At 40.7% G+C, this 10,468-nt stretch overlaps 1 protein-coding gene across 1 annotated transcript; it reads left to right on the plus strand.

Annotated features, from left to right (window-relative positions):
• Positions 1–757: 757 nt before the first annotated feature.
• Positions 758–1,408, plus strand: LOC149197082 (uncharacterized). The gene has a single exon (XM_089408552.1). The coding sequence runs from the start codon at positions 758–760 to the stop codon at positions 1,406–1,408; it is 651 nt and encodes a 216-aa protein (XP_089264678.1).
• The last annotated feature ends 9,060 nt before the right edge of the window (positions 1,409–10,468 follow it).

Raw genomic sequence — 10,468 nt, forward strand, 5'->3', positions numbered from 1 at the left:
TTATTAAATTTTGTTGTATTTTTAAGCTTTTACTTTTTAGTATTTAGTACATCTACTCATGAACTCTTGCCACTTACTAGGTCTTTGGTGGAAAAACTTTTGTAGTGATACACCAGATTTGAAGAGATTCGACATTCGAATCTTAAATCAAGAATGCAGTGCTTCAGGTTGTGAGTGAAATTGGAGCATGTTTGAGAGAATACATTCTAAGAAGTGCAACCGATTGACACAAAAGCACTTAAATGACCTTGTATTTTTCCATTACAATCTATGACTTCGCAACAAGAAAATATTAGGTGAGAGCTTGAATTTGAAGGTTTCATAATCTGGTTTGTAATTTAAAGTTTAAACTTTAAAGTTCAAAGTCAAACTTAAATTCACATTTCAATGTCTCGTGATAATGATAGGTTTGGATCGGGATGAGGGTTTCGGGAGCGGGAGCGGATTCGATCGAGGGCAGAAGGTAGGGTTTCAGAGGAGCAGGAATTCAGCGGAGCAGGAGCAGCCTGCGGCGGAAGAAGGAGACTAGGCGATCGCAGAGATCACAGCCGGGCAGGAGCGGAGCTTTAAGGAAAGAAAGAAGAAGAATAGAAGGGGGGGACGGACTGAGAGAAGTAATGGGAGAAAGGCAGGGGGGGGAGATATCCCCTCCTATAGGAATGTGGTATTAGGAAATACAGGGAATGAAGATGGGCAAGGGAGGGTGCGAGAAATAAGTAGGGAGATACCAGTCCTGGGAAACAAATGGCAAGCAAGGATGGTAAACAGGTGTCTACCTAGGGCACAGAAAAAGCCAAGGTATGTGATCCCAAGCAATAAACTTGAGAATTATCGCTGCTACATGAGAGACCACGCTTTAATTTGCAAGTTTATAGGATACTGGCCATCTGAAAAGGACCTCACGAGATGGATTCAGCAGAGATGGAGGCCAAAAGGGCACATAGACCTCAAACTGGGGGCCAAGGGATTCTTTACAGTCATTTTTGCAAACCTCGAGGATAAGGAAAGAGTTTTTGAGGAGGGAGCACACTTCATGAACAATACGGGACTGTTTATACGATACTGGGAAGACAGATACAACCCTGATGAGGAGAAAATAATGGCAGCCCTGATATGGGTCAGATTGTTTGGGTTACCGATAGAATTTTGGGATCCAGAGATACTAGAAGGTATCGGAAATTCGATCGGTACTTTTGTGAAGGTAGCAGAGTCGACGAAAAGAGGGAAATACACTTCTTATGCAAGGATCTGCATATACATGAACATTGCAGACCCTTTACCGGAGTCCATTGAGGTTGAATATCAGGACGAAATATGGCAGGAGCCCATAGATTACGAGCATATACCTTTCAGGTGTAGGAGATGCCATGAATATGGGCATCTAGCAAGGGGGTGCCCACAAAATTGAACAATGGAGTCAGAGAAGACTAATAAGGAGGAACTAAGGAAAGGATAAGGATCCAGAAGTGAAGAAAATGAATTCAGGGAGGTACAGAGGAGGAGGAAGCCAAATCTGGGGACAACAAAACCACAATCAAAAGAAACAAACTCACCAACTGAAAGTCAAAATAAGTTCAAGATCGTACAGGAGGAGGAAGATGAGAATGAGGGAGAAAAATAGGAAGAAGAGGTCAACGAGATAACTCCAATGGAAATCATAAAGGAAGGAAAAAGAAAAAGCATGAGCCCAAGCAAAGAAATAGAAGGGGAAGCGGAAGGAAGACAGGAGAATAGGGTTGAACAATAAATGACAGGACCGGATAATATAAAAGAGACGGGCACAGAGGAAGAGAAGATAATGAAGAAATTACTCAATGAATGGAAAAAATTGGACGAAAAATTCATTCCGGAAAAAGAGAAACAGCTGTACAAAGAAACTTTTCAGAAATACAAGGAAAAGAAGGGAGGATCCATAGAAAATAGATCAGATCAAGCAGGAAACCAGGAATCCCAAAGCTTAGAAGTGGACGGTAATGGCAAGGGTGGAAGAAAAAAAGGGAGACAAACGATAAGTGAATCGATCCAAACAGTGGGAGAGATTCTTGTAAATTCGGGGAGGGTGATACCTCTGTCAGAGGTATTTCAACAAACTTCTAAAAGTTTCAAATGATTGTTACAAGCTGGAATATTAGGGGACTAAATAGTAAAAGGAAACAGAGATATTTGAAAGAAAGGGTGAAGAAAGATAAACCAAGCATCATGATAATTCAGGAAACAAAAATGGAATGGCAACAGTTGGCAGAAATTATAAAGAAATTGAAATTAGGATACGAGGCTATGGCCCTGGATGCAGTAGCAACAACCGGGGGTTTGGCTATACTGTGGAACCCGGAGGAGGTAATTTTTGAAAACTGGTTTAGTCTTCCTATAATCCTATCAGGTCTATTCAGATTAGTGGGGATGAGGGAAAGAATCCTTATCTCAGGAGTGTATGGGCCTCATATATATAGAGAACGGAAAGAATTCCTGAAGAATATTCAAACCATGAGAAGCTTAGTCCCGGAAACTCTATGGATAATAGGAGGGGATTTCAATATGATCTAGGATCTAGGAGAAAAGAGAGGGGGAATAAGGAAAGAGGATCAGAACATGGAGGAGTTCAACAACCTGATTAGGGACCAGAGGTTAGTAGATATCCCTACAACTAATGGGATCCACACATGGAATAACAGAAGAGGAGGACAGAATCAAATCGCATCTAGACTGGATAGGTTCCTGCTATCAGAGCAAATTTTGAATCGCGATGTGTTTATTGAAGCAAAAATCCTTCCTAGCCTTGGTTCAGATCATTGGCCTATAAGATTAGATATTGATATTAAGAAGGTTAAGGGGAAGAAGCCCTTCAGGTTCGAATCATTCTGGCTTAGAGACCCCTAATTCATAAAGAAGCTAGAAGAATGGTGGAATCAGAGTACTATCAGAGGCAAGGGGAAAATGCATACCATACAATTGAAGCTCAAAGAGATTAAAAAGAGAATAAAAGAATGGAATAGGGAAGAATTTGGGAACATTATGGAAGCAAAACAGAAATTAGAAGGAGAAATGGAAGAAATCCAGCAAAAAATTATCCTGGAGGGAAGGGATGAAGAGAAGAGTATGAAGGAAGGAAGGATAATAAGCCAGTTGGAAGAGAGAAGGAAACAGGAGGATATCCCGTGGAGACAAAAATCAAGGATAAAATGGTTAAGGGAAGGAGAAAGGAATACAAAATTCTTTCATCAAGCTATGATCCAAAATAGACAGAGGAATAGGATCTTCTCTATTAAAAATGCAGAAGGAGAAAGAGTAGTAGAACAGGAGGAGATAGAAAAGACTCTAGTTGATTATTATAAAGGGATCCTTACAGAAAACCAGAGGGATAGAGGAGAAGCAATAGATAATATATGCAAGGAGATACCATGATTAGTAATAGAGGAGCAAAACAAAGCGTTAATGTGGGCAGTAACCATGGAAGAGTTAAAAGAGGTAGTGATGAATATGAGCAGGAACAAGGCACCAGGACCGGATGGGTATACAGTGGAATTCTTCCAGGCTAGTTGGCATTTTATAGGAAAGGAGATATTGGAGGCAGTTGAAGAATCAAGAATGAAACAGCGAATATGGCCTGGAATAAACTCGACTTTTCTGACCCTGATTCCCAAAAGTAACAGTTCAGAGGAGCCACAGGGCTTTAGACCTATAGCCCTGTGCAATGTCATATATAAGATTATATCCACTCTGATAGCGAAAAGGTTGAAACCTCTCCTACCCAACATAATTGCTCCTGAGCAGACAGGTTTTGTGGAGGGCCGACAAATTTTGGATGGTATAGTGGTAACTCAGGAAGTGATACATTCCCTAAAGATGAAAAAACAGAAAGGGATGCTAATGAAGCTGGATTTATCTAAGGCCTATGATCGACTGAACTGGGACTACCTCAGAGCGATTCTGGGAGCTTATGGTTTTGAGAACAGGTGGATTGAATGGATATTCAGCATGATCTCTACCCCAAATTTCTCAATTTTGGTCAATGGTATACCTACGGGTACGTTTAATGCTACCAGGGGAATTAGGAAGGGGGACCCAATTTCCACATTTTTATTCATCTTGGCTGTGGAAGGCCTAAGTAGAAAACTCAAAAAGGAAGTAAGAGAAAAGAAAATCAAAGGAATCAGGTTGTGGGGGAACAATTTGACCATCACACATCAATAGTTTGTTGATGATGTGATGCTATTTGGCGAAGCGTCACTCAAGGAGGTGAGAAATTTCAAGAGGGTCTTATATGTCTTTATGAGTGCATCAGGCATGGAGATAAACAAAGATAAATCCTATACATTCATATTTAATTCGCCAGATTCTATTAAAGCTCATTTAACCAGAATTCTAGGTTTTAGACAGGGAGAGTTACCTACTAAATATTTGGGTATCCAACTGGATATAAATCCTAATCGGATGAAAAATTGGCAGAGTACGTTGGAAAAAATCAAGAAAAGATTAGCTAGTTGGTCTTTCAGATCGATGAATATCGCAAGCAGAATTGTCCTATTAAAATTGGTTTTACTATCTATACCTATATACCCCTTGTCTATTATGGCTGCCCCCAAAGGAGTTTTCTCCAAAATGAGGGAGATTTTGGGGAAATTTTTATGGGGGGGTCCCAAGCAACAGAGGAAATGGACTCTGGTCTCATGGAAGAATGTAATCAAGAGGAAAGAGGAAGGAGGCCTGGGAGTGAGAGATCCGGAAATTTTGAATAAGGTTCTAGGGGCGAAGCTATGGTGGAGATGGGTCCAGGGGGGAAACGATTTGTGGAAAAAAATATGGAACCAAAAATATGACATGCCCGATACAGCTGAAGGGCATTTAAGAGTAGAGGAAACCCCAAGAGGATCGCAAATTTGGGAACTAGCAATTAGAAATAGGGATATAGTTAAGAACTTTGCATTCTGGGAAATCCGAGAGGGAAGCTCAGCAAGATTTTGGGAGGAAGGATGGCAACAACGTGACAAAATGGAAAGAATCCAAATTCTTCATGAAGTTCAAGAAAAAACGAAAAGGTTAGGATTGGAATATGTGAGGGACTACTGGAAAAGAGAAGAATTAAATGACATATGGAGAGTCTGGAGAAGGCCAGAAGAATGGGATGAGAATATAAATCAGGATGCAGAGCAAGTGTATACCAAAGAAATAGAATCGAGAAAAATCAAAATCAGAGAAGGTAAGGATATTCTTAGATGGGGTAAAGCGATGAAAGGAATTTTCATGGTGAAAGAAGCATACTACTGGGCAACGAAAGAGGAAACAGAGGAGGGATCAATGGAGTGGAAAAAGATTTGGGAAGGAAAAAGGTGGCCAAAAATAACATTTTTTGCATGGTTGGTGAGCAGAGGAAGGATCCTGACATAGGATAATATTCAGCAAAGAGGAATGAATGGACCCTCAAGATGTAGTCTCTGCAGCAAGGAAATAGAAACTCAGGAGCACTTACTGAACAAATGTTCATATGCTCAGAGCCTGTGGGAGGAAATTAGGGTGCTCTTTGGTAAGACAAAAAGGGATCCAGACAACATCAGGAATACTCTGATACAATGGGGAAAGGGGAATTTCCAAAGCAGAGTTGTAAGAAGAATATGGAACTTGGCGGTAGGATTCGTAATATGGTCGATTTGGAGAGAACGAAATTGAAGAGTCTTTAGGGATAAAAGCTGTCAAGAATCGAGAATATGGGATGAAATATGCAGGTCAATTAAAGAAACTGTTCTGTCAGAAGTATCGGAGGAAGAAGATTGGAAGTTGAATCCGGAAGAGCAGAGAATAGTCTCAAAACTGAACATGGAATTTAAGATGGTCTACCCCAATATAGAGAGGAGGAACAGAACTGGCATGCAGAGCCCCAACTATTTCAGACTTCCTGGGGATCAACAGATTAAATTAAACTTCGACGGGGCCTCAAAGGGTAACCCGGGCCAAGCAGGTCTGGGAGGCATCTTCAGAGATAGCAGAGGCAATACAAGGTGGGTGTTTGCTGAATGGGGAGGGGAAATGACGAATAACGAAGCGGAGTTGTGGGCGGTGCATCAAGGTCTCCGAATAGCAGTTAGAAATGGTTACATGAACCTTGAAATCGAAGGAGATTCCCAAATTACGATAGAAATGTTAAGGAAATTAAGGGATGGTAGAAGATGGGATCAGGTAACGAACAGTTGGAGGACAGCAGGGATAATCCAAGATATTGAGGGGCTGCTGAGTAGGATCGAATACACAATAATCAACCACGTATTGAGAACGGGGAACCGCGCAGCAGATCTATTGGCTAATTGGGGAAGTGGAGGATCGAACAGGATAGTGGATGGCAGCTGGACATCATTAAAGGAGGATCCAAGCTGGATCGAGTTAAATAATATACTAAATCAGGACTATAATGAAGCGATTGCACAGGAAAGAAATAATTAGCCGCTTCCCGGTTATGGGAAGGAGGAGAAAGGACAGGTTAATCAATGCTCGGACAGAGCGTATGCAGGAACAAGCATACGAAGATCAAGTCATGAAGGTCGGGATCAAACAAACCACGGGAAAGGTGAGTATCCCAAGGAGAGATATGGGAATGGTACCGAGAAGGGGAGGTGGAACTGTCAGAGAGACAGAGATCGCTATCCCTCATGATAGGGAGAAGAGGACAGCTGGAAGAACTAATGAAAGGAGTATTAATGAGGAGAATAGGCAGCAACGATGTTTTAAGAAGAAAAGGTGGCAAAGCAGGGGTAATAAAGGAGCAGCATGCAATAGAACAACGCAAAGAGAGAAATCAGGAGCGAGCCAAGGCCAAGTGAGGTGGAGAATTGGGAATTTGCAGCAGACGAAGGACAGACGGAGAAAACAAAAGAGGGAAAGGAAAATGGTAGAGAACCAAGAAAGGAGAGCAGGAAGATGGACGAGAAGCAAGGCGGTAGCTGGAGAAAAGAAAGAAAAAAGTATAGCAGAGGAAGCTCCGCAGAAGGTCTTTCTAACAATCCCGGACGAGTCGGAGGAAGAATTTGATATTCGGAATTACATTATAGAAGAAGGGCCAGGACGTGCGACGGATGGAAAGGAAAGTAAGATGGAGGGGAACTAGACTAGGACGAGAAGCGAGAAGACGAGGAAGATGACCAGGAAGAAGGAGAAGTAGAGGAGTACGGTAGAAGAGCAGGGAGCAGAGTAATGCGAGGACGGGGAAACCAAAGAGGAAGAGGAGGGACTGGAGGACGAGGCGGACGAGGGAGCAGGGGTGGAAGAAGGGGATTAGACGAGGGAGAAGCTAGTGAGGCGAGAGGCAGGAAAAGAGGTAAGAAGGATATGAGAAAGAAGCTACAGGAAGCAGAAGAGGCCTATTACCACGATACTAACCCGAATATCAGAAGGATAATCGATCATCTAGAGGAGGAAGCCCTGCAAAAGCCTTCAAATCCCGAGATGGAAGATTGGGAGAGGCTCCTCCTGGATCTGGGGCATACGAGGGGGAGAATGTCCCTTTACAAACAATCTCTACATGTTTATTGGGGAATGAAACGGTTACTGGCCAAAGCAATGGAGCAGGTGGCCATGGAAATGGCCGAATTGTCCCAAGGAATCCCCACTCTGAAAAACGAACTGAAGAATATTCAGGTCACCCTGCTCATACAGGACAGGAAAATGGATGAGATTCAGCAGATGCTTCAAGCGGGTGGATTGGGAGTCAAGCTAGAGAAGGAGCCAGAGCCTGGAAAAATGAACCAGTAGAAGAAGGAGTTGTTGTAAGGAGGTTTTTATAAAAATCTCCATTTTGACTTTTGTATTGTTAGATGTTATTTATGTAGAGAAAAAACAGTTTGAATAGAGGTAGAATAGAGTTTTATTTAGCTTGGGTAGACAGACTGATAATATACTTTTTTTGGTTGGATTTTAAAAACTTTAGATGGTCAAGAGACCCGGTTTCCCTTAAGGGCGGGTTGAGACATGCATATCTATGTACTGTTTTTAATTTTTGGTAATGGAAAAAAAAGAGTACCGCCTCAGCTTACAAAAAAAAAGATAATGATAGGTTTGGATCATTCTCCAATAGACCTTGAAGAGACAGATTTGCAAACTACAAATGTAGCAAATTGGGTCCAAATAGAGGAGGCTCCTCTTTTAAGCCAACATGACTTGAAGAACTTTGAGAGTCAAGCAAGCGAAGGAGTGGGAGGAATCGCTTCTAATTCTCACTCTTAAGAGTATTAGACTCTTAGTTACTTATCTTTTGCTAATTAGTATGCAGTTGTTTGTAAAATTTTAGAAGCAGTTACTTCTAGTTCTATGTAGTCACTAGTTAGGAGTCATGACTCAGTACTTTGGATCATGTTTGGACTCATAACATATATGAGATTCTTATTCATTCATGATATTTTGGACATCTATTGATATTATTAATTTCTTGGACATGGCTTTACTGAATATCAATACAAAATTTTATTTTTAATTCAATATATGTGTATATTTTTATTTATTGAATTCACTAATTTTTTCCCAATTTTTCCCCAATCCAATTAAAACTCTTAGCTCTTTTGCCTCACCAATTTATTGTTTATTCTGAGTTTGGTAACATTGGTTACAAGTTTCATTCTTCACTTATGAGTGTTAAGGTGTGCTAGAGAGTGCCAATGCATGCTGAGGAGTGTTAGGGAGTACTAGGACAACGCACAGGAGCACTAGGTCAAAATGAATGGAAGTGAATAAATATGAAGTTGTGTCGTGGAGTGTTAATCAGTGCTAGCTATCATGCGAAGGAGGGAGTGACAAGGTATTCTAAGCACGAGTAAGGCATGCGAGGGAATATCAGGGAATGTCAAGAAGTGCTAGAGTGTGTTAGGTAGTTCTGGAGTGTGCTAACATGTGGCAAATAGTGCCAAGGCATGCTAGGTGCTAAGACATGCTAGTATGTGTAGGGTGCTAGAGTATGCCAATATGTGTCAAGGAGTTTCAAGGCAACAAAAGGAATAACCAAGCTAAAATTCAAGGAAATGAAGACATAAGAGGGTTAATAAGTTGGGACTTTATATTTTTCAAAAGGGGCATGCTAGGCACACTAATAATATGTTCCAATACATGCCAAGTGCTAATGTGTGACAAGTGCTAATGTTTGTCAATGAAATATTATGCCAAGGAGTTCCATGGCATGCTAGGGACTAAAGGGAATGCCATCACATGATAGGGGAGTGCTATGCTATGCTATGGCATGTCAACATGTGCTTGGGCATCCTACTAATGGCAAGATGTTCTAGGTACAAAGATGTTCAAGGACATGTGAGGTGCCAAGGAATGTTACTGTGCTATTCCAAAGCATGTTAAGGTGTGCCATGAGTGTTGAGGAGTGCTAGGTCTCTTTCATTAATAGAATTGATAGAGCTTGATTATGTATTAAATAATATAGTTCCTACACACACTAGTGGAACTTTATTTAAAGAAAATTTACTAGATAATAAACGTAATAGAGATGAATCATGTGTTGACTGATAGGAAGACTATATTCTTATGACTTGAGGGAAATGATACACACTAATTACTTCTTAACAAATTGACTAACTATTATAACCACTATGACCTTGGACACATAATGAAAAAGACTCCACAAAAATGGTCTTAAATCGTTACATTTTGACAAAAAATATAGTAACAGGTACATACCATCATCAAAAACTCATTGGAATGATCAATGATGATGAACGTTGTTTGACCGTCACCAAAAGTAACCAAAAAGATCATTGGTGAGGATTAATAAAATATCAACACTAGAAGTGTCACCAAAGAGAGAATTAATGATGGGCCTTTAACGACCCTCACCAAAAGTGTCACCAAAGAGAGAAATAGTGATGGACCATTAATGACCCTCACCAAAAGTGTCATTGAAAATGGCTTTGGTGGCAAACCTTAAAGGACCATCACTATATACACTTACAACAATGATTTTTTAAAGACCGTCACCATATGCGACATTGGTGATGGACCTTAAAGGTCTACCATAGACATGAAGCATCATTAAAAACTCATTGGAATGATCAATGATGATGAAAAATTATTCACGTCACCAAAAGTAACCAAAAATATCATTGGTGACGGTCAATAAAAGATCATCAACCAAAGAGAGAATTAGTGATGGGCCTTTAACAACCCTAACCAAAAGTGTGATTGAAAATTGCTTTGGTGACAAACCTTAAAGGACCATCACTATATACACTTACAACAACGCTTTTTTAAAGACCATCACCATATGCAACATTGGTGATGGACCTTAAAGGTTCGTCACAGGCATGACCCTCACCAATGACCTTTTTTCTTGTAGTGACCTTCCTGGAGATCATGCAAACAATCCATATCCATGCAATTAAGGGAATTGTTTTCTAGTTGTGAACATATCATGCATGATGACGAGAAGAAATCAAGATTTGCATGGTATGTCTGACTACTTTTAGAGAAAATATGGCAGGTGCCCACT

Source organism: Pinus tabuliformis, chromosome 2_2 (genome assembly GCF_031772625.1).
Source record: "Pinus tabuliformis cultivar Carrire ecotype Pingquan chromosome 2_2, CPIR1, whole genome shotgun sequence".
NCBI lineage: Eukaryota > Viridiplantae > Streptophyta > Pinopsida > Pinales > Pinaceae > Pinus > Pinus tabuliformis.

Coding starts and splice junctions, on each gene's coding strand:
- LOC149197082 (XM_089408552.1), top strand. CDS start 758: ATGGTAAACAGGTGTCTACCTAGGGCACAGAAAAAGCCAAGGTATGTG.